The sequence below is a fragment of the Camarhynchus parvulus genome, chromosome 3 (genome assembly GCF_901933205.1).
Source record: "Camarhynchus parvulus chromosome 3, STF_HiC, whole genome shotgun sequence".
Taxonomy (NCBI): Eukaryota; Metazoa; Chordata; class Aves; order Passeriformes; family Thraupidae; genus Camarhynchus; species Camarhynchus parvulus.
This window is the reverse complement of record NC_044573.1, coordinates 112193422-112216764: the sequence shown is the minus strand read 5'-3', so window position 1 is coordinate 112216764 and position 23343 is coordinate 112193422. Positions and strand designations below refer to the sequence as shown.

Below are 23343 nucleotides of genomic sequence, written 5' to 3'. Positions count from 1 at the left end.
AGTGCCCAGGTGGGCACACTGACCTGTGTGTGACCAGGTGGACATGCTGACCAGTGCCCAGGTGACCACCCAAATCCATAGGGACACACTGTTCATGCCCAGGTGGACACACTGACTCAGTGCCCAGGTGGACACACTGACCTGTTCACGCCCAAGTGGACCGCTGACCTGTCTGTGACCAGGTGGACACGCTGACCACACAAATCCAAGGGGACACACTGACCAGTGCCTAGGTGGACAGACTGACCACACAAATGCAGGTGGACACATTGACCTGTCTGTGACCAGGTGGACACACTGACCCAGTGCCCAGGTGGACACACTGACCTGTTCATGCCCAAGTGGACACACTGACCCAGTGCCCAGGTGGACACACTGAACACGTAAATCCAGGTGGACACACTGACCACACAAATCCAGGTGGACACACTGACCCAGTGCCCAGGTGGACACGCAACTGTCTGGCCCAGGTGGACACACTGACCTGTCCGTGACCAGGGGCTTCATGGGTGGGGATGAAGAAACGGAAACCAGCTCTCCATCCTCGCCAACTTCATCGTCACTGGAATTCTGGAGCAGCTCCGACTCCTCCTCGTCCCCATCCCCTCCCTCTTTCTTCTTCCTCAGGAGGGGTTTGCTGGAGCCATCCACCTGGTTGCCATAGTTACCTCGAGAAAAAAAAAAAAGAAAGAAAAAAAATAAATAAAACATTTAATCAATTCACAGTGTTGTAACTCCCAGCTCTGGTATTGAATTCAGGTTGGCAGAAGTTTTCTCTGATGGAATCACAGAGAAAATTGGAGTTTGACTTCCTGGAATCACATCCAGGAGTTGGAAATTAGGGAGAGGTGTCTGTGCCCTGCTCCTGTCCCCTCTCAATCCCCTGGGAATACCCTGGCATCTCCGGAGGATGAAACCAGGATGGGAGAGAGGGATCAGCTCCACTGGCCACAGCCCAGCAGGCACAAAATGGGATCCCACATCCCTCATGTCCATGGAGGAGCCATTGCCTGCTCCCCAAACCTGCTCTAGCAGGGGTTGGAACAGAAAATCGGGAATAAACCCCACCCCAAAGTTTGGATTCTGATTTTCACCACCAACACTGTCCCCAAAAAAATCAAACCAACCTATGGTGACCTCGAAGTTAATGGGTTTGTCCCCAATCTTCCTGTCGATCATGGAGGCCTCCAGGAAGGCTCCAAAGAGGAAGAATTCCTCCATCTTCCCACTGCAGTTCTGCAGGAGAAAAGACATCCCAGGGCTGAGGGTCGGGGCCAGAGGGAGAAGACAGGTCCATCCCTTGGGATGCCATTTCCAAAGGGACCGTGAGGGTTTTGTCCCCCATCTCTTGGCTCATTGTAAAGAGTATTTAATTAAAGATTTCATTTTAATATCTTTTAATTAAAGATAACCTTGAGCTGTGTCAGGATCCATCATCCCTTGCCTGGGATGGGCTCTCAGGGATATTCAGGAATACAAGCCTGAGTTCACTGAATTGATCAAACCACACAAATCCAGGGGCCTGGATGCTCCCGTGGAATTGGGATGGTTCTGTTTCCAGGTGGTTTCATTCCACCTGGCTGGAAAATAAAGGAGATCCTTGGTTTCTTGGTTTCTGATTGAAACCCATCAGAATAAGAGTGGGATAACGAATTATGGGATGAGTCACTGTCTGTGGGTATTTCCCACTTGGAGAAACATTCCTAGGCTCAGGAGAAAATAGAAATCCTGGAATGCTTTGGATTGGAAGGGACCTTAAAGATCATCCAGTTTCATGGGCAGGGTCACCTTCCTCTATCCCAGGGTGCTCCAAGCCCTGACCAACCTGGCCATGGACACTTCCAGGGGTGGATCAGCCACAGCTCCTCTGGGAAAGCTGTGCCAGTGACAAACAATGTCACTCTGGCATTCCCAGCGCTCCTAAGGGAGGTGAGCATTGGAATGATCCTAAAACCTGATACTTCCGTTGCTCTGTGAGATCCAGACCAGCTGGGACAACACATGAAATCAAAAAATTCCCCAAATTCCCAGAATTCACAGAATTCAGTGGGTTGGAAGAGACCTCCAAGATCATCGAGTCCAACCCTGACCCAACACCTCAGCCAAACCCTGGCACCCAGTGCCTCATCCAGGCTTTGTTAAACACACCCAGGGATGGGGACTCCACCACCTCCCCGAGCAGAACATTCCAGAACTTTATCACCCTTTCTGTAAAGAACTTTTTCCTGATATCCAGCCTAAATTTCCCTTGGTGCAGCTCAAGGCTGTGTCCTCTGGTTGTGTCAGTGCCTGGAGAAAGAGCCCAGCTGAACACAGGCACCTTTCAGGGGGTTGTGGGGAGTGATAAGGACACCCCTGAGTCTCCTTTTCTCCACCCCTGTGGGAATCTATAAAGTTAGAGGGTTTTAGATTTGTGGGAAAATAGACAGGCTTCAGTTATGACAGAAATATTAATATTGTTGATGCATCTTGTTAGCTGTAAGAAGACGTGAGGAATAGAACAATAGATCTATGTTTTAGTATTTCAGAATAGCTTTCTAAGTTGCAAAAAGTTTCTGTAGCAAGGCTAGACTTATGAATAAGGTTTTATGCATTGTATTCCTATAAATGAACAAGCGAGTATCGTTTTAACTCAAGCTACGTGTGCTTATGTTGATTGGTTAAAGTCACTGTCAATATTCTTAAACTCTGTGTAATCGGCTAAGACGAGTATATCCCTCAGTGGTTCCTCACAGGGTTTGCGTTCCCAGCCCCTCTCCAGCCTCATTTCCTCCTCTGGACACATTCAAGGATCTCAAGGATCTCTTGGGAATGTCCTTCCCGAACTGAGGGGCCAGAGCTGGGCACAGCACTCCAGGTGTGTCCTCACAAATGCCAGGTACAGGGGCAGAATGACCTCCCTGCTCCTGCTGGCCACACCATTCCCAATCCAGGAAAATCCTCAATTCATAGACCAAAGGCAACAATCCAATATTCCCAAGACCCCAAACCGCCCCCTTGATGCTGTGGGGTCATGGGGACACCTGTGGGGTCACGGGGGACTTACGTCAGCCACCGCCGTGGCCTGCTCCACCTGCACCTCAGTGGAGCTGTTGATCTCGGGGTTGGTGGTGTCCAGGATCTCCACGGCCAGGCCCAGCAGGAGCCGGGCGCGGAAGGAGACGCCCTCGCCCAGGCCCTCGTTGAGCTCCTGGTGCTCGTCCATGAGGGTGTAGTTCCGTGTGGAGCCGTACATGTTCACCCAGGCGGGGCCGAAGGTGGGCAGGAAACCTGAGGGGGTGGAATGGGCAGGTGGGAAGGGGATGGAGAGGGAAAAGGGAATGTCTTAGCACCCATGGTTGGTGTCACTTTTCTGGTCTCTGTGTGGTGACACAGGCTGGGACGTGTTCTTGTGTGTCCATGGAAGTGTGGTTGCCGCCATCCATGGAGACAGTTTTCAGGGAATCCCAGGATGATTTGGGTCGGGAAAGAGCTCCCAGATCATCGAGTCCAGCCTGTGCCTGATCTCCACCTTGTCCCAGAGCACTCAGTGCCACATCCAGGAATTCCTTGGACCCCTCCAGGGATGGGCACTGCAAACCTCCCTGGGCAGCCCCTGCCAGGGCCTGACCACCCTTTCCATGCAGAAATTCCTCCTGGTGTCCAACCTGGCACAACCAGGGTGAGTGGAAGCATTTAAGTCTTTCACCTTGATCTCCTGCCAAATGCATTTGCAGGAGATTTTTCTGGCAGTTTTTCCATCTGATCCCAGCACTGCCAAGGCCTCCACTAACCCATGTCCCCCAAATGGATGGTGCCACATCCAAATGGTTTTTAAATCCCTCCAGGGATGGAAACTCCACCTGTGCCCATGATCAACAGCCATTTCCAGGAAGGAATTTTCCAGATACCCAACCTGAGCCTGCCCTGGCCCAGCCTGAGGCTGTTTCCCCTTGTCCTGCCCCTGTTCCCTGGGAGCAGAGCTCGACCCTACCTTGTCTTTGCAAGTTGTTCTTCAAAATATCAGCCATGATATTTTCTGAAAAATCTTTTTGCTAGGATTTTTCTCCTGAGAAGCTGAGAGACCTCAAGAGCAAAACGTAAACAATGGTTATCTGCTGCTGTGGAATGCAACAGGTGGATCTGTGATTGGTCTCATATGGTTGTTTCTAACTAATGGCCAATCACAGTCCAGCTGTATCAGGACTCTCAGTCAGACACAAGCTTTTGTTATTCATTCTATTCCTTCTTTTCTTTGCTAGCCTTCTGATGAAATCTTTTCTTCTATTCTTTTAGTACAGTTTTAATGTAGTTTTAATATAATATATATATCATAAAATAATAAATCAAGCCTTCTGAAACATGGAGTCAGATCCTCGTCTCTTCCCTCTTCCTGGGACCCCTGTGAACACCACCACACTCCCTGGCTGTCCCCTCCTGTCAGGGACTTGTGCAGAGCCACAAGGTCCCCCCTGAGCCTCCTGAAGTTTTTTGGGGGGAAATTTGCAGGCAAGGCAGTGGTGGGAAGTGGGCAGGTCTTTGGCAATTCCCCATTTTGAGGTTTGAGGAAGGAGAACACCCTGTTAGTCCCTTTCCAGTCCCACGTCTGGTTTCCCGTCTTTCCCCACAAATGCTCATCCATCCACGGAATTTTTGGAAGAGCAAATTGTTCTGGGGCGTCTTTGCTTTCAGGTTTTGGCTGAAGGTTTGTGACAAATCTTGGTTTTCAGGGCACTGGCCCAGGAACCTCTCACATTTGAGGACATCAAGGTCTCTCCTGATGAGCACCCAGGAATTCCAGGGGCAGGAAAGAGCCTGGAAAACTTCGGTAACTCTGCCCCTGTAGCTTTAATGCCCCCCACTTCAACTTTACCTTTGTCCCCTTCGTTGGAGACCTTCCTCAGGTCGATGAAATGGGTCCCGATGGCCACGTCATTGACCTTGTCCGAGTCCCGGATCTGGATCTTGATCCGCTTGCACAGCGGGGGAAACATCTCTGTGAAGATGATCTGCTCGTTCCAGAGGGGCTCGTAGCTGCTCTTCTGTATGGATGTCTTTCCCTGGGAATCGAGAGGAGACGGATATCAGACAAAGGGTTGAGTAAGAGATGAGAGATGTGGGACTCCAGGCAACTCTTCAAAATACAGTTTATTGTATCTGTTATGAACAGAATTTGGTTAAATTCTATTTCTATAGAGAAAAGAAAACAAAGTTACAAAATCTTTAGACCCGGAGTTGCTGCGGCAGTGTTACTTGTTATGTTAATTACAAGTCGTTAGAGTTAATCGTTCTCTTTGTATCACTGAACGACCCTAGCAGGGCAAGTTGATAACCCTTCTCGGCAGACAGAGGGGGAGAGAAGACTAAACATGGGGAGGAGGGGAGCATCAGAATATGCAGATTTCAGAACCAGTGTACCCTGGGACACGTTGAACTTATAAAAACCCCCAAACAATGAGCCAATTATAAAATTAAGAAATTAGAGTGATTCGTAGACGTGAGGAACAGAGTGCTAGACCTGCAGAGATGTAGGGAGACCTTTGTATCCCTCGCCCTGACTACAGAAGCTGCCTGGGACCGGGACCTGGAGCCAGGAAGCAGGGAAAAGTGGAAAACCCCGGGGTCCTGCCCAGAAGCTCCTGTGGGGATTGGACCCCCTCCAGCTCTGCCCCTCGTGGACAAAGCTGCACATCCTGCACCTCTAAGCCACGCTGGAAAGAAGATGAAGACTGCAGACCGAGACCAGTCGAGCTTCCCAATCTGGAGCTGATTGCTTTTAATAAAGGCGTGAAAAGGAGAAAAGTCTCCTGCCCTTTTTATATCAGTATCCAAGGTGTTACAGCAGCCCAGGGTCGTGGGATGTCAGAACCCTGGATGCTGAGAATTTTAAACTTTCTCTGCTGAAAGGCACAGAGCTGCAGGACAGCACTGCATTTGACCTGGGGCTGTGGAGAAGGCTTCCAAAATTGATTAACAGCACTGTGATTACAGGTGTGGAGTTGGTTAGAAGTGTGTGACCTCACAGTGTGAAAAAACTTAAATTTGGGGTTTTAGTATGTGGTGATATATGGGAGCCAAGATGGAGAATTTTGGGCGTGGGTTAGATGTCTTTTTTGCACCTTCTTCTTCACAGATCTGGGTGGTTTTCTCTAATTGGGTGAGAGATGTCCTGACACATTGATGGAGAATTTTGGGTGTGGGTTAGAGCCAATAAGAAGAATTTTGGGAGTGGGTTAGATGTCTTTTTTGCACCTTCTTCTTCTTCACGGATCTGGGTGGTTTTCTGTAATTGGGTGAGAGATGTCCTGACACATTGATGGAGAATTTTGGGCGTGGGTTAGATGTCTTTTTTGCACCTTCTTCTTCTTCGCGGATCTGAGTGGTTTTCTCCAACTGGATGAAAGATGCCCACATTGTGGGTTTTGGGTGATCATAATTGGGTTAGAAGCATAAATAATATAGATGTCAACTAACTGGGACTTAAATAGCCGTGAGCAGACACCATTTTAGCTCACGTTTTTAGGGAGAACTCACATCTGGTGAGTTTGTAATAGATAAGGAAAATAAACTTCAGAGTGAGACTTCAAAAAACAACATCTCCTGAGTTTTATTCACCCTGACCTTGGAGCAAGAAAGAGCCTGGAATTCCAACATGGGTGACAGAGCCAAGCCTACAGCTGCCAGCTCCTGCTGCAGACAAGCCTGAAAATCCTTTAGTTCTGGTTACATTGCATTATGTATTCTTCTTTGCTGAGCATCTTAATATATAATCAACCAGTCAATACCTTTACTATTACCTATAACCTATCATAACTCATCTCATTACCATATTATGGTCAATACTATCCAACCACATGAGTTAGTGCGTTACAGTTTAAGCTTAAAGTTGTTTTTTTCTGTTTTCTTGCAGTGGAAAATTCTTAGACCTTTTTTCTCCTTGCCACATCGGCATGTCTTGTTTGCCTCTGGAATCTTTCTGCTTGGTAAAAACATTTTTTTGTTTGCGGTCAGTTTATCCTTTGCTCTAAGTCATAAAATCTCTTTCCAACTGACTTAACCTTTGCTTTCCTAGCTGTCCAGCAAGACTGGCTCAGCAATCCTCAATTTACACATCTGTTATTCTTCTATATCAAAACTTGCTTCCATCGCTATTTCGTTCTCAGGTTCTACATTCAGAGATTTTTCTGCCAAGCACACATATCTGTGAAAATTTCTTGTCAAATTTTCATCCTTCCCAACAGGTTGGATCTCCCAAACCTCATCCCTCAACACCAGAGCTTCTCCCTTCCACCCACTCTGCCCTCTCCTGAGCAAGAAATCTTCCTCCTCAACTGGAGAGGGCTCAAACCCACCCCAGAGAGTGAAAACAAGGTGACACCACGCCCATCTCAACGTGCCAGGTGACACCACATCCATCTCGATGTGCCAGGTGACACCACGCCCATCTCAACGTGCCAGGTGACACCACATCCATCTCGATGTGCCAGGTGACACCACGCCCATCTCGACGTGCCAGGTGACACCACACCCATCTCAACATGCCAAGTGAAACCACGCCCATCTCAATGAGCCAGGTGACACCCCACTCATCTCAACGTGCAAGGTGACACCATGCCCATCTTGATGTATCAGGTGACACCATGCCTATCTCGACCAAGGTGACACCACGCCCACCTCAATGTGCCAGGTGACACCACACCCATCTCAACGTGCCAGGTGACACCACGCCCATCTCGACGAAGGTGACACCACACCCATCTCGACCAAGGTGACACCACGCCCACCTCAATGTGCCAGGTGACACCACACCCATCTCAACGTGCCAGGTGACACCACGCCCACCTCAATGTGCCAGGTGACACCATGCCCATCTCAATGCGCCAAGTGTCACCACGCCCATCCTGACCTGCAAGGACCACCAAAACCATCTATGGCCACCTGCTGGTGTCACCTCCTGTGGTCACCCTGGCACCTCCCCACTCACCTTCTGCCCTGCGAAGGCCACCTGCACGTAGGGATCCACCAGGTCCTTGTTCTCGCCGATGAGCGCCTTCTTGACGTTGGCCATGATGCTGGTGTTCATGCGCGGCAGCCCCTCGGCGCGGTAGATCTTGATGTAGAACCGAGCCCACTGCCGCTCCGCGGGGACCCCGTCGGGGAGCAGGAGGTTCCTGGAATGTCAGGGAATGGAGCTGGGAACAGCTGCTGGGGTGGGGTGCTCAGTGAATCCCATCCCTGTTGGATGGGACAACCTCCATCCAATCTTTGTGGTTCCATAAACAACCAGAGAGGAGCTGATCCATTTTCTGAGCACTGACTCCTTCCACTTCCACTCCATTCCACAGAAATTGAATGAATGGGATTTTGGAAGAGTTGCTTTTTCCTTATCAAGGGGAGCCTGGAGGATTATTTTGGGGATGAAATTAACTCCATCCATTGTTTTTTTTGGATATGTGGCTCTCCTCCTCTGAAGGATAGATGGCAATGCTGCGAACAAAATATTTCTAGGGGAATTCTAGGAATTGCTGGAGTTGTCCATGACTGGTGGAAGGTGTCCCTGCCCATGGCAGGAGGGTTGGAACAAGGTGATCTTGAAGATCCCTTCCAAAATGAACCATTCCAGGATTTTAGGAATAAGAAGGAGAACATGACGGCTACTACAGCATGGAATAAAATCCAAAGTTCTGGAGGTGGGTCCTCAAAACCCAGCAAGTCAGGAGATCTGTACTGGTGCTTTCTGACTGTTAACGGCTGGACTCAACCCCAGAGGTCTTGCTCAACCATCCTCTGATTCCATGTGGGGAGAGCCTCAGAGGCAGATTTGAAATGGAGATATTTATTTATAATAAATATAAATTATTTATTTTAATAATAAAAGGAAAAGTTTTGGGGCTGGAATCAAGCCTTAAAGCTCCCGATTTTTGTTCCATGATCTTTGAGATGTTCTGGGCAGTCCAAGACCCCTGTACACACACATAGCCTGGGAAACTTCAGCTTCCCTGCTCTTTGGTTACTTCCTTCCCCATCCCATCTCATCCCATCTTCCCACCCAACACAGGAGTGTGATTGAGATTTTGGACACAAATCCCTGTCAAAAAACCCCGTCCAGACTTCCCTGCTCTGCCTTAGGTTGTGAGATCCCATCCCATTATCCCATTATCCCATCCCATCTCATCCCATCTTCCCACCCAGGGCCCATCAGGAGCGTCAGGGGACATCAGGCTGGGTCACACCAGTCTGGTGCTGCTGGAGAGTTCAGCCGCCAGCAGATGATCTGACCCCACAGGAAGAACGACTCTGTGCTGGAGATCACCTGGAATTGCACCAGGACCACGCATTCCCGCCCAGAAAACCACCGGATTGGTCCTTCTGCTTTCACGGCTCAGGGTTTGCCACCAGGTTTGGATCCTGTGATCCCACCCAAGGGAAAGAGAGATGGAAGGGATTCCCGAGGGAGCCGGGAAGAAGCGGATCCCAGCAGATCCCTACCCTTCGATGTCATCCTCCTCCGTCTCGTTGGCCTTGTGCGGGGTCTTGATGTTGTCCCCTTTGCCCACCACAGCGATGTCACACTTGAGGTAGCCCTTGAGGCTGGCCGTGAGGTCCTCGGGGTCGGACAGGATGGCCCATTTGTGGTAGAACTGGTGCTCTGCAACCCAGGGGACAAGAGAGACCTTTGTCACCGCCAGACACGGCCAACACCACCAGGACATGGCACTCCATGGAGTGGGACCTGCCCTGTGTGTGAGGGATCCCAAAAAAAAGCTGGAAAATCCACTGGGAAGGGGTGTCTGATGTTGGAGATGGAGACACAACGGGATAAGCTGGATGAGGGTGGAGTCTCAAGTCCCCACCCTGGAGGGTTTTAAAGCCGTGCGGATGTGGCACTTGGGGACATGGGGCAGTGGTAGTGGCCTTGGCGGTGCTGGGGGTGGTTGGACTCGGTGGTCAGCAGCTCTAATCCACCTCTCCCTCTTTTCCAGGCTTGGGTGAAATGCGGGGCAGGATATTCTGGATACCTGGATATAACCCTGGATATTCTGCCTGGAATATTCACATCCTGCCTGGGAATGTCACCTGGGGCTTCTTCCTGGGCAGGGCAGGGATGGACACCATCACAGCCAGGAGGGATCTCAGGGACACCTGGGAGAGCTGGAGAAGGGAAGGATCCAGGGAGAGCTCAGAGCCCATTCCAGGGCCTCAAGCTGGGATTTGGGCAAGGGCTGGGGGGCCAGGAGGCAGGGAATGGCTTCCAGTGGGAAAAGGGGAGCTTGGGATGGTGGGATCTTGGGAAGGAATTGCTGGCTGGGCTGGGATTCCCAGAGAATCCCTGGCAGTGTCCAAGGAAAGCTTGGATGACTTGGGGCTTGGAGCAGCCTGGGATAGTGGGAAGTGTTGGAGATCAAGGGACACTCAGGATCCATCCCGAGGGATTTTTATGGAATTTGGGGGTGGAAAAGGGAAGGGAGACCCTTCCTGGAGTCCCCAAATCCCAGGGAAGACCCTGGATCCTGAAATTCCTTCCCAGAGAGGAGTTGGGAAGGGGATGGATCCAGTGCCAGGCTGGGAGAGCTGGGAATGTGCAGCTGGATCAGGGAAGGATCCAGGGAATCCCTTAAATGGCTCCAGGAGAGCTGGGATTTGGGCAAGGGCTGGAGGGGCAGGAGGCAGGGAATGGCTTCCAGTGGGAAAGGGGAGCTTGGGATGGCGGGATTTTGGGAAGGGATTCCTGGCTGGGCTGGGATTCCCAGAGAATCCCTGGATCCCTGGCAGTGTCCCAGGCCAGGATGGACACTGGGGCTTGGAGCCACCTGGGACAGTGGAAGCTGTCCCTGCCATGGCAGGAGTGGAATTAAATTATCTCCAAAGTCCCATCACACCCAAACCATCCTGTGATTCCATGATTCCAGGATGGAATCCCTCCAGCATGGACACCCTTCTCCAGAGGTGCCAAGAGCTCTTCCCTGACCTGCGAGCAAGTCCAGGTGTGTTCATGTCTTGGATATTTACACTTAATATTTTGTTTATATCTTGGATATTTACACTTTATAATTTCCAATCAATTTCCAATCATTTAATACTTGGAAAGCATTTTCCAAGGAATCCAGCCCCTGCCTGATTCCTCTGCCAGGAAATTTTTCTCCACTGAGCAGGTGCAGGTGCCCGGGAATTGTTACAAACGACATTCACGTACCAGGCTGGGTATAAACAGTCCCAACATCCATCTTGAAGGACCCCACCAATGTCCCGCTCCTCAGGAGGTTTTTGGAGTGGATCACCTGGAAATCACGAGGGGAAAACAGCTCAGGAATTCCCCCAGGACCTGGGAGCCGCAAAGCCATTCCAGAGGTCTCCAGGATGGGATGGGGAAGGAGCTGAGGAGTTTTCCTTAGTCTGGGGAGGATCCTAAGGACACCAAAAGACTCGGTGGGGTTGGCAGGTCCTGATTAATGGAATTGCCAGGAAGTTTGTATTCAGTATGAACAAAAAATGCAAATAAATTAATCTTTGGAGCAAGATCCCTTTTCCAGTCACTACAGCAGCAAACACTGGGATATTTAACTGAGGGAGAGCCTTTAGAATGCTCAGAATTTGAGGAAAATTGGGAGAAATTGTGCAGCCAGTCTGTGCACCAGGATGGATATAGATGATCCCAGTTAATGTGCCCTAATTGGGCAGGGAATCCAGAAGTCTTGTCCATCATCTTCCTGGTTTTAGGTAGACTGAAATCTCAGCTTTGCTCTCAGCATTCCCAATCCTGGATTTCCACAACAGTTCTGATGCCCCAGGAATTTCCCCGGCAGGCTCAGGAAGATCTTTCTTCTCCACAAGAATAAATAAATGAATTCCAAGGTTTGGTTCTAATAAATAAATTCCAAGGTTTGGATCTCTGGAATACCAGAGATCAACCCATGAAGGGAGTGCAGGAGCTGTGTGGAGCCAGGAATGAGGACTGGAACAGAAAAACAGACTAGGGGTCTGCAGAAGGAAATTCCTGTTGGGAATCTCACATCAAGGACCTTAACTCCATCCCAAAAAGGGGTGGTTTGCTTCCAAAACCCCCCAAAAAGGACAAGGATTTCAGGGTCACTTACGGAGAGCTTGATGATCTTGTCGAACATGACATCAGGGGGGACGTGGAAATCAAAGACAAAATACTGGAAGGGAAAGAGGAATGGTGAGGGGTGGGATCCATCAGGATTGAGAACCCCCTGGAGAAGCTGTGGCTGCCCAGAGGTGCCCATGGCCCAGCAGGGATGGATCCATGTGATTCCAACACTGAGCATGAGACCACATGGATCATAGACTCCTCACTGAGTGCGAGGAGAAAATGGAAGCACAGATTTCTCAGAAAACCTGGGAATCATTGATCACAAAATTTCAGAGGGCACAGGCTTAATTTCTGCTGTGTGGTTTGAGGTTTGACCTTATTCCAACAGGAATTTAACTCCCCAAAAACCATGGATAAGAAGGAAATAATGGGATTGAGGGTGGAGTAGCCCAGAGGGATTGAGAACCCCCCGGATGCCTGGGGGAGCTCCTGCAGCCCACGGCCCAGCAGGGCTGGATCCCTGTGATCCCAACACTGAGCGTGGGACCACATGGATCACCAATCCCCCACTGAGAGTGGGCAGCCAATGGAAGTGCAGATTTCTTGGAAAACCTGGGAATCATTGGTCACAACATTCCAGAGGGCACAGGCTTTGTTTCTGCTGGGTGGTTTGAGGTTTCACCTTATTCCGGCAGGAATTTAACACAGAAAAAACCATGGATAAGAAAGAAATCACCAGATTGAGGGCGGAGTAGCCCAAAGGGATTGAGAACCCCCGGAGAAGCTGTGGCTGCCTGGGTTGTGCCCATGGCCCTGCAGGGCTGGATCCCTGTGATCCCAACACAGAGTGTGGCACCACATGGATCACGGATCCACCACTGAGTGTGGGGAGCCAATGGAAGCGGAGGTTTCTGAGAAAATCTGGGAATCATTGATCACAACATTCCAGAGGGCAAAGGCTCTGTTTCTGCTGTGTGGTTTGAGATTTCACCTTATTCTGGCAGGAATTTAACCCCAAAACCCCCCATGGATAAAAAATAAATAACAGGATCGAGGGTGGAGTAAACCCCCGGAGCCTGGGGGGGTCTGCAGCCAGGCCAGGCCGGACTCACCTCATTGTAGTAAGGACACCAATGAGTGTGGGCAATGGATTCCTTCTTGGAAACCTGGGAATATTTTTCACAAAATTCCAAGCACACTCCAGCATCACCTTATCAAGTAATAAAGAAACCAGGATAAAGAAATGGGTGGGGTGGAGTAGAGATGGGATGAGAACCCCTGAGCTGTGGCGCGGGAGGTGCCCATGATCCAGCAGGGATGGACCCTGTATCCCATGAGCAGGGCCCAGGGCTACCTCCCCCACTAGAGTGGGCACCAAGGAAGTCCATTTCTTGAAAACCTGGGAAATTGGTCAACATTCCCAGTGGCACAGGGTTTCTGCAGTTTGGTCACCTTATACAGCAAATAACAGAAACACAGTGAGAATCACGGGGCTGGCAGAGGCGGGATGCGGGGTAACCCCTGACATGCCCCTGGAAGGCACTAGATGGAGGACAAATAAACCTGTATCACAAACAGCACGGCTTTGTATCCCCTTTTGATTACTTATCTGAAAAAACCATGGATAAAAAAAATAACCGGATGGGGTGGGATCAGAGGGTTAGACCAATCCCATCGGCTCACCTCATTGTAGTAAGCTGCTGGAAAATCCTCATGGACGTATTTTTTTTCCCTCCCATCCACCCGAGCTGTGGGATCATTGAGACCCGACGCTCCCATTGGCTTGATTCTACCTGGGGAGAAAATCCAATCCGCATTCGAAGCTCGAGGCTGCCTTCCTAACCCCGCATCACAGACCAAGGATCCCAGTTTGGTCTGCTGGTCCTACTGGGAAAATCAGGTATGGAGGGCTGGCAAGGGTGTGGGATGCAGGAGATCCCAGGAATCCCGATTGTTCCAGCCCCAGAGTGTGGGCACTCTACCCAATGTGGAAAATCCAATGGATTCCACCAAGCTGTAGGTATCAGAGAGGCCAATCCCATTGGCTTAACTTCTACTGGAAAATCCAATGGATTTACCCCGAGCTGTGGTATCAGAGACCAATCCCATTGGCTTCACTTCTACTGGAAAATCCAATGGATTCAACCCAAGCTGTGGGATCAGAGAGGCCAATCCCATTGGCTTCACTTCTGCTGGAAAATCCAATGGATTCAACCGAGCTGTGGGATCAGAGAGGCCAATCCCATTGGCTTCACTTCTACTGGAAAATCCAATGGATTCAACCCAAGCTGTGGGATCAGAGAGGCCAATCCCATTGGCTTCACTTGTGCTGGAAAATCCAATGGATTCAACCTGAGCTGTGGGATCAAATGGACCGATCCCGTTGGCTTCACTTCTGCTGGAAAATCCAATGGATTTAACCAAGCTGTGGGATCAGAGAGGCTGATTTCATTGGCTTCACTTCTTCTGGAAAACACAATGGAATCACAGACTGGTTGGAACTGGGAGGGGCCTTAAATTAAGCTCAATGCATTCCACTCCCTGCCAGGGGCAGGGACGCATTCTGCTATCCCAGGTTGCTCCAAGGAGGAATTCTATGGAGACAACCTCAAAAAGAGCTTAATTTGGGCTTAATCCGGGCTCTCTGGGCTTCACATGCTGGACAACAAACCCAGTAAATTACTTAATCCTGAGTTTATGGGTCCACCAGTGAAATTCCAGCTCTTGGGATGTCCTGGATCCAAGCCCAGTGAGTGGAGACCCACCAGGAACTCGGTGCCTGCAAACGGTGTCCCCAAGCCCAGGTTGTGACCCTGAGGGCCACACCTGGGTGTCACCTACCTGATAATCCATGGGCCTCCCAGCACTCGGCTCCATCCTGATGTCAGGCTTGGACCTTGGGAGAGGCAGAAGAAATCCTTGGTCAAACCACGGGTGGAATTCATGGAATCATGGAATGGTGTCGCAGACATCTCTTTCACTAAAGTCTTTTTTTTAAGATTTTTTCCTTCTGGGAAGCTGAAGCCCCAGAAACAAAAGGTAAACAATAGGTTATCTGCTGCTGTAGGATGCAGCAGGTCCGTCTGGATTGGCCTAGTTTAGATGTTTAGAAATAATGACCAATCCAGAACTGAAGTCTCTCTCTCGGAGAAGGTCCGAGAGAGCAGCTTTGTTTTCATTCTTTCTATTCTATTCTTAGCTTAAGTAGCAGCTTCTAGAAATCTCTCTTTTTTTTTCTTTTAGTATAGTTCTAGCATATGTATATATCATAAAATAATAAATCAAGCCTTCTGATCATAGAGTCAAAGATCTCGTCTTTTCCTTCACCCAAGAACCCATGTGACCACCGTCACAGAATGGTTTGGGTAGGAACACACCTCGAAGATCATCCAGAGCCTGACACCACCAATCCAGGTTCTCCAAGCCCCATCCAACCTGGCCTGGGACGCTTCCAGAAATGGGGCAGCCGCAGCTTCTCTGGGAATTCCACCCCAGTCCCTCCCAGGGAACAATTCCTAATCCCCAATATCCCATCCATCCCTGCCCGCTGGCAGTGGGAGCCATTCCCTGTGTCCTGTCCCTCCATCCTTTGTCCCAAATCCCTCTTACTACAGGGTCACCCTCAATGCTCCTTCAACTTTAGGAGCTGGGAGGCTCCACTGAACTTTGGTGATCGCTGCTGCGGGCCAGATATTCCAAAAAAACCATCCCATGGCTCTGCGGGACAATGATTTCCAATATTCCCTATCGTCAGGGATCACTCATTTTTGGGATGTCTGCCCTCACATTCTGCTGGCACCACCCCAAGCCCGGATCTCACCTTTTGTTGGAGACATTGGTGGTGACAGCGGTGACAGAGGCCAGGGAGATGGTGTCTGGCTCCAGGCCTGCTCCGTATCTCATGGCCTTTCTATCCAGGTCTTCTGTTTCCAGAACAGCCGGATCATCTGCGGGAAGGGGGACAAAGGAATGGCTCCGGTTTTAATTTCCAGCGGTGAATAATTAAAGGCTGGGAGAAGGGAAACCAATCCATCCCCTCGGCTGGGAGCACAAGAACAATGGGGACCGGGTCGGGTCTCGGACACCCTGCTCGGAAGAGGGGTTATCAAAGAGATGACATGGAATTCCATCCGGGCAGAATTCCTGTGGAGGGTCTTGGGGAGGAAAAAATTAGGAATAATGACAGTACCCCGATTTTAGGGGGTGAAAGAGCATTTGAGGGAGAACTGGACATCTGAGGAGTACAAGAGATGTTACAAAGACCACCAATTTCCTGGTTTTGAGGAGAGAGGGGGGAAAAAATGGGAGAAATGGGTCATTCCCAAGAGGAAAAACTGCTGCAGGAGCCCAGATCCCACCGGCATGTGCCCATGCTCGGGTTTCTATTGGAAGAAGTTGCTGGAATGCTCTTTTCCTGAGGGAAAGGGGGTCCTTGACTCAGCCAGGAGATTGAGACTGAGCCAGAAGCTGGGAATTGCTGTCTCCAGCTCCGGGATCCTCGGCATGGGATGGCCATGGAGCTGCTGGAGTCGCTCCAGAGGAGACCATGGAGCTGCTCCAGGGCTGGAGCCCCTCTGCCATGGAGCCAGGCTGGGAGAGCTGGGAATGTCCAACTGGAGAAGGGAAGGATCCAGGGAGAGCTCAGAGCCCCTGGCAGGGCCTGAAGGGGCTCCAGAGGAGCTGCAGAGGGACTGGGGACAAGGCATGGAGGGACAGGAGCCAGGGAATGGCCCCCACTGGGAAAGGGGAGTCTGGGGTGGGATCTTGGGAAGGAATTCCTGGCTGGGAGGTGGGGAGGAATTTCTGGAGGACCTGTGGCTGCTCCTGGATCCCTGGAAGTGTCCAAGGCCAGGTTGGAGCTGATCTAAGCTGGAGAAGAGTCTGGATGGGAGGGAAGCACCCACGGGAACACTGGGAATGCCGGCTTGGCCAGCAGGCAGCGGGCGCAGGACAACCACCCATCCCTTATCCAGTGGCCAAGGGTTGGAATCACCATCCCAGCCCAGGGACAGCTGGAGGTTCCTGGGAAAAGTGGGATCAGGAGCCTCCCGGCCCTGCAGCGCTGCCCACACCACACAGTGAGCATCCCATGACCACGGATAGATCCAGCCTGTGGAGACGCTTCCATGGGACCAACTGCTCTGCTCCTTTGCATCCTGGGTGGTTTCCCATGGTCTTCCTGGAATCTAGGAAAAGCACCCATGTTTCCATGCCAGCATCCCAGGCAAAATTCCCTTTTCCCGTCCTCAAACCTGGCTGGAAAACAGGGGAAGTTTTCCCAGGACCACGGCCCAAACTTTTTCCAAGACTTTTCCCTGCCTGTAAACACGCGCTCCTGCTTTTCTTTGCTGTGGAAAACTGATCCTCGGCTCTGAATGGAAACAGCCATGAATTTCCAATCGCGACCCTCTCCTGCCTTTCCAGAGGTGTCCAATTCCAGCCCCACCTTGTGCAGAGCCCAAGGAAGAGGCAGCCCTTCCTCTCCCACCTCAGTAATTCCAGGAATCCACCGTCATTCCATGACCATACCTTGTTTCCGATGCTCATCCTTGGACGGACGTGTCTTTCCAAGCTTCATGGCTGAAAAAACCCCTTTTCCAGCTCTGGATGAAGAGAGGGAGAATAAAAATTCCCGTTAATTGCTGTATTTTGGTGTTTTCTAGGGTGTGGGTACAGAAGGAGTTTTTTTTTCCTAAAAGGGAAAGAGGAAATGTCGGCTGGAAAACAGAGCAGGAAATATTCCAGAGTCAGAATAGAGAGTGGAATTCACAGCCCTGGAAGCTTGGATCCCATTTTTTATCTGGGAATGCCTCAGTTTGGGATAACTGTGCCTCCCTATGAGCAGAGTCCCTGCTGGGCATCCCCATCGTGTTTCTACTCCTCATCTCTCCCAACCAGTTCATGGAATTTCTTTCCAAGACACCGGAAAATGAAACTACTAAAAATGAAACACCCAAAAATTCAGACACCCCGAAATTCAGACACCCCAAAAATTCAAATGTCCCCAAAATTCCAGACACCCCCAAAATTCCAGACAAGCCAATATTCCAACACCCCGAAATTCAAACATCCCAAAATTCAGATATCCAAAAATTCAAACACCCACAAAATTCCAGACACCCCCAAAATTCCAGACAAAATTCCAGACACCCCAAAATTCAAACACACCGAAATTCAGACACCCCGAAATTAAATATAGGCACCCCAAATTCAGGCACCGCCAAAATTCCAGACACCCCCAAAATTCCAGACACCCCCAAAATTCAAACATCCCGAAATTCAGCCCCCAAAATTCCAGACACCCCCAAAAATTTCAGACAATTAAAAACTGAAATACCCCAAGATTCAGACACTAAAAAATTCAGACACCCCAAAATTCAGACACCCCAAAATTCAGACACCCCAAAATTCAGACACCCCAAAATTCCCCCAGCCTTGAAAGAGAAATGTTTTTAATTGGAGAATTCCCATCACTGCAAGTGGAGGAACCTTCACAGGTTTGCTGGAGATGTTCTTGGAAGTAACAGGGGACCTCAGCTCCAGCCAGGATCACACCTCACCTGCAGGCTGGACCTCCAGCCAGGACCTCACCTCCAAACTGGACCTCACCTTCAACTGGGACCTCAAATCCAGTCTGGACCTCACCTCCAGCCAGGACCTCACCACCAAACTGGACCTCACCTTCAGCCTGGGACCTCACCTCCAGCCTGGACCTCACCTCCAAATTGGGACCTCACCTCCAAGCCTGGACCTCACCTCCAAACCGGACCTCACCTCAAAACCCGGCCTCACCTCAAAACCCGACCTCACCTCAAAACCGGACCTCACTTCCAAACTGGGACCTCACCTCCAGCCCGGACCTCACCTCCCTCCAACTGGGACCTCAACTCCTGCCTTGACCCCACCTCTGAACTGGGCCTTTCCTCACCTCTGGCCTGACCCAGACCTCACATCCCGGCCGGAGCTTTCCTCATCTTCAGTCTGGACTTCACCTCCAAGGTGAACCTCATCTCCAGCTGGGAACTCACCTCACCTCCAGCCTTGACACCTCACCTCCAAACTGAGATCCGCTTCCAGCCAGGACAAAAAGTCACCTCCAACCTGGACTTTTCCTCACCTCCAACCCAAATCTAATCTCCAGCCAGGACCTCACCTCCAGCCTGGATCTCACCTTCAGCCAGGACCTCACCTTCAGCCAGGACAACTCCTCCAAGCTGGACCTCGTCTCCAAATTGGCATCCAGTTTCAGCCAGAACAAAAAGTCACCTCCAAGGTGGACTTTTCATCACCTCCAAGCCAAATCCAATCTCCAGCCAGGACCTCACCTGGCTGCCAGAACCTCACCTCCAGCCTGGACCTCACCTGGCTTCCAGGCCAGGGGATCCAGGGGATCCAGAGCTCCTGGATTCTGCGGGATTGGGCTGTCATTCCACACGGAAACCGCACGGACCCTGTGGGATTGCCCAGTCCCACCTCTGGATGGGGCCAAAGGGTCACGTTTTACCCTTGGGATTTTTTTCCCAAGGCAAAAAAAAAAAAACAAACCCTGGAATTGCATCCTGGTTGGAAATCACACCCAGAAGTCTCCAGGACATAGAGAGAGCTGGAGCAAGCGGGAAGAAAATTAAGGAGAGTGGGAAAATAACATATCTGAGGGAGGGGATAAGACTGGGATAAGATCCAGGAACTATTTAAACCTGGGACTAAAGCAGCACTCTGGCCTATGGAAGTTGTGATTTATTCCCAGGATGCTCCATTTTTCCCATGGATCAGAGGAGAAAAGTTAAGGATGAGGATTCCACATCTGTAATTCCACCAGGGAACACCCAGGGGATGGGACCCTTTGGAGCTGTTTTCAAACTGATTTATTTAATGAGGAAATGTTGGAATCATGGCTCAGGCTCTGGAATTCTGCTCCCACACTGTTCTCTGCCCTTCCAGCTGCACCTCCTGGTTGGCTGGATTACATTACTTTCTTTTCCATGAAATTCTCAAAAAAATGGAGAGAAAAAAAAAACCCAAACCAAATCTCTCCAGTCCCAGAGGTTCCATTTATCAAATGGATTGGATAAAATTAATCAAATTTTTATCAAATCCATTTAACAAATGGATTGGGAAGGAAAACCAAAGTGAGGAACAGCTGGTGATGGACTCAGCATGGAAAATCCCATCAGGGTCCTCTCCCAGGTGCCAAATCCATGGACACCAAGGGTTCAGACCCCTCAGATGTTCCTGACAGTAAAATTATGATGGTGGGTTTGGGGTGATGTGTGGAAAAAAATGGGATTAAGCACCTGATCCAAGGTGTGGAAAAACCACACCTGGGAATGGGGAAAAGCCTTGGGAACATCCACAGGATGAGGTGGATCAGCGGGAAAAAATCCAGAAATTAAAAATAGGGAATAGAGGTCCAGGTGCTGTGTCCATGCCCAGCAGGGAATGGAGCCTTGGGAAGGGGAATGGGAAGGGAATAATGGAGTTCGGAGGGTGCTGGGGGAAGGGGAAAAAGGAAAGGAAAAGGGGGGAAAGAGGAAAAAAAGGGAAAAAGAAGAGGGAGAAAGGGTTAAAAGGAAAAAAGGAAAATAAAGAAAATTGGGAGAAGTAAAAAGAAAGAAAAAAGGGGAAAAGGGGAAGTAAAGAAAAGAGGGAGAAAGGCAAAAGGCAAAAAGGAAAAATGAGAAAAGGAAAAAGAAAGAAGGAAAATTAAAATTTAAGGGGGAAAATAGGGAAGAAAAGAAATGGGAAAAATGGGGGAGGGAACTGTGAAGGAAAAATGGAGAGGGAAAAATGGAGGGGAAAAAACAGGGAGAAAATTGGGGTGGAGGAATGGGGGGGGAAATAGGGAAGAAAAAGGGAAAACCCCCAGAAAAATTTAGGAAAAAACTAGGAAGAATAAGCAGATGGAAAAAAAGAAAAAATGGGAAAAAAATATAGAGGGAAAGTAAAATGGGAGGCAGAGGGGGAAAGCCTGAGGGAAGAACAGGGAGAAAGTAGAAAAAAAGAAAAGGAAAAACACTCAGAAAAATTTTGGAAAGAAACCCCAGGAGCAATCAGCAGGGAAAATAAGTGGAAAAAAATAGAGGAAAGACAAAATTCTGAGAAATAAAACTCTTGGGATAAAAAAAAACCCCACTGAGGATAAAGCAGGAAAAAAACTCCAAACAAACAGGACAAAACACCAAGAAAAATTAGGGGAGGGAAAATGAAAAAAAAAAAAAACAGGAAAAATGGAGGGGAAAAGGAATAAGAGGAAAAAAAAAAGATACAAAGAAATAAATTCTGAAGCAGCAGATTTTGGTGGGTTTTGGTGGATTTTGGCAGCACTCAGCAGGTGCTGGGAAGAAGGGAAGGAGCAGGATGAGGATGAAGATGGAGCCATCCCAAAAGCTCTGGAGCAGCTTCCCAGTGGCTCATCCCAATCCCCAACCCCTTCCCGATCCCCACCCGTCCCTTTCCCTGCCCAATCCCAAACGCCTCCCCCTTCCCATCCCGGCTTCTACCTTCACCCAGCCCTGCAGGAGAAGGTTCTGGAAGATCCGAGGTGGGAATGGCGGAGCCTCTATGTTGGGACATCCATCCCAGCGCCGGAGGGGATGGAGCAGGGATGGGGGATCCCTGTGAGTCTCCTCTGTGGGCACAGTGGGGTTTTTGTGGGATCTTCCCGATGCTCCCGCCACGCTCCCGACGGCGCTGGTGGGACGCCGGGGCTGGCGGAGAGCTGACACCGTCTCCACATGAATATTCCATGAGGATCCGCGCGCCTGCGGAACCTGAGCTGCCTCCATGGCACCGAGAGCCCTCCTGGGCCATCTCCCACCCTTCTCCCGCTTTCCTGAAGAGTCCAGGCTCTGCTGCTCCATCACATCACAACCCAACTGGGTTCCGGCAAGTTTGGAGCGGGAAGAACTTCCAAGGAAGTTTAAATCCATGTCAAATACCAGAGATTGCAGCCAGCCTCTTCCCATGGATTTGCTGGTGTCTAATATGGGATTGAGCATGGATCATCTCCACTTCCACAAACCCCCCTGCTGCTCCTCTTGGCTTTGTCCGTTGGGATTTTGCCTTGTGGGGATCTCTGGAATCCACAGGGATTCTGGAGCCACAGCAGGAAGCTGGGAGCAGCCTCTTTCCTGGCCAGCTTCCAGTTGAAGATCCCATTACTGGTGAATTATCCATGGATAAAAGGATATTTTAATCACTGCCCTTTACTGGGAGCTGGAAGAATTTCCAAGGAAGTTTAAATCCATGTTAGATACCAGAAATTCCAGCCACCCTCTTCCCATGGATTTTCTCGGGGCTAACATGGGATTGAGCATGGACTGTCTCCACTTCACAAACCCTCCGCGCCCTCGGATTTTCAAATCACAATCTGACCACAAGATTTTTGCCCAGCTAAGATCCTACTTAATACCATAAAAAAACACTGCCCCTGGAGCTGGAAGAATTTCCAAGGAAGTTTAAATCCATTTAGATACCAATCTTCCCATGGATTTGCTGGCGTCTAATATGGAATTGAGCATGGACTGTCTCCACTTCCACAAACCCCCTGCTGCTCCTCTTGGCTTTGTCCGTTGGGATTTTGCCTTATGGGGATCGCCAGAATCTGCAGAGATTCTGGAGCCCCAGCAGGGAGCTGGGAGCAGCCTCTCTCCTGGCCAGTTTCCAGTTGAAGATCCTGTTACTGGTGAATTATCCATGGATAAAAGGACATTTTAATCACTGCCCTGCACTGGGAGCTGGAAGAACTTCCAAGGAAGTTTAAATCCATGTCAGACACCAGAGATTCCAGCCAACCTCTTCCCATGGATTTTCTGGCATCTAACATGGGATTGAGCATGGATCATCTCCACTTCCACAAACCCTCCTGCTGCTCCTTTTGTCCTTTGGGATTTTGCCTTGGGGGGATCTTCAGAATCCGCAGGGATTCTGGAGCCACAGCAGGAAACTAACTGGCCAGGAGAGAGGCTGCTCCCGAAGATCCCGTTACTTGTGAATTATCCATGGATAAAGGGACATTTTAATCACTGCATTTTACTGGGGATTGGGAGCAGGGAACAGCATTCCCATGGCTCATTTCCTTGTGGGAATTCCACCTGCCAGGAATTCTTCCCACTGCCGGGTCCATCCTACACCCTTGGGAAGATCCCAACCCTCAACCCCTTTGTTCCTCTTCCCAGAGGAAGGACCAGAGCTGGGAGATCTCTTCCTGTTTTTCCTGACTCTGCCCTCTCCTTGAAGACATTTTCTGTCTTCTCCACCTCCTCTCCACCTCCTGCTTCATCCCATTGTTTGGGAGGATCCATCCATGGGAT

General features: G+C 50.0%; 1 protein-coding gene across 1 annotated transcript in view; it reads right to left on the bottom strand.

Moving 5' to 3' along the window:
- OTOF (otoferlin) overlaps positions 1-23343 on the bottom strand; it is a 113294-nt gene that overhangs the window by 44676 nt on the left and 45275 nt on the right. Inside the window, 13 exon segments of the mRNA XM_030945276.1 lie at positions 485-668; positions 1128-1236; positions 3047-3270; positions 4853-5039; positions 7964-8150; positions 9469-9628; positions 11174-11258; positions 12075-12137; positions 13144-13197; positions 13751-13820; positions 14856-14927; positions 15852-15978; positions 17561-17634. Coding sequence (XP_030801136.1) covers positions 485-668; positions 1128-1236; positions 3047-3270; positions 4853-5039; positions 7964-8150; positions 9469-9628; positions 11174-11258; positions 12075-12137; positions 13144-13197; positions 13751-13820; positions 14856-14927; positions 15852-15978; positions 17561-17634 — 1596 coding nt within the window.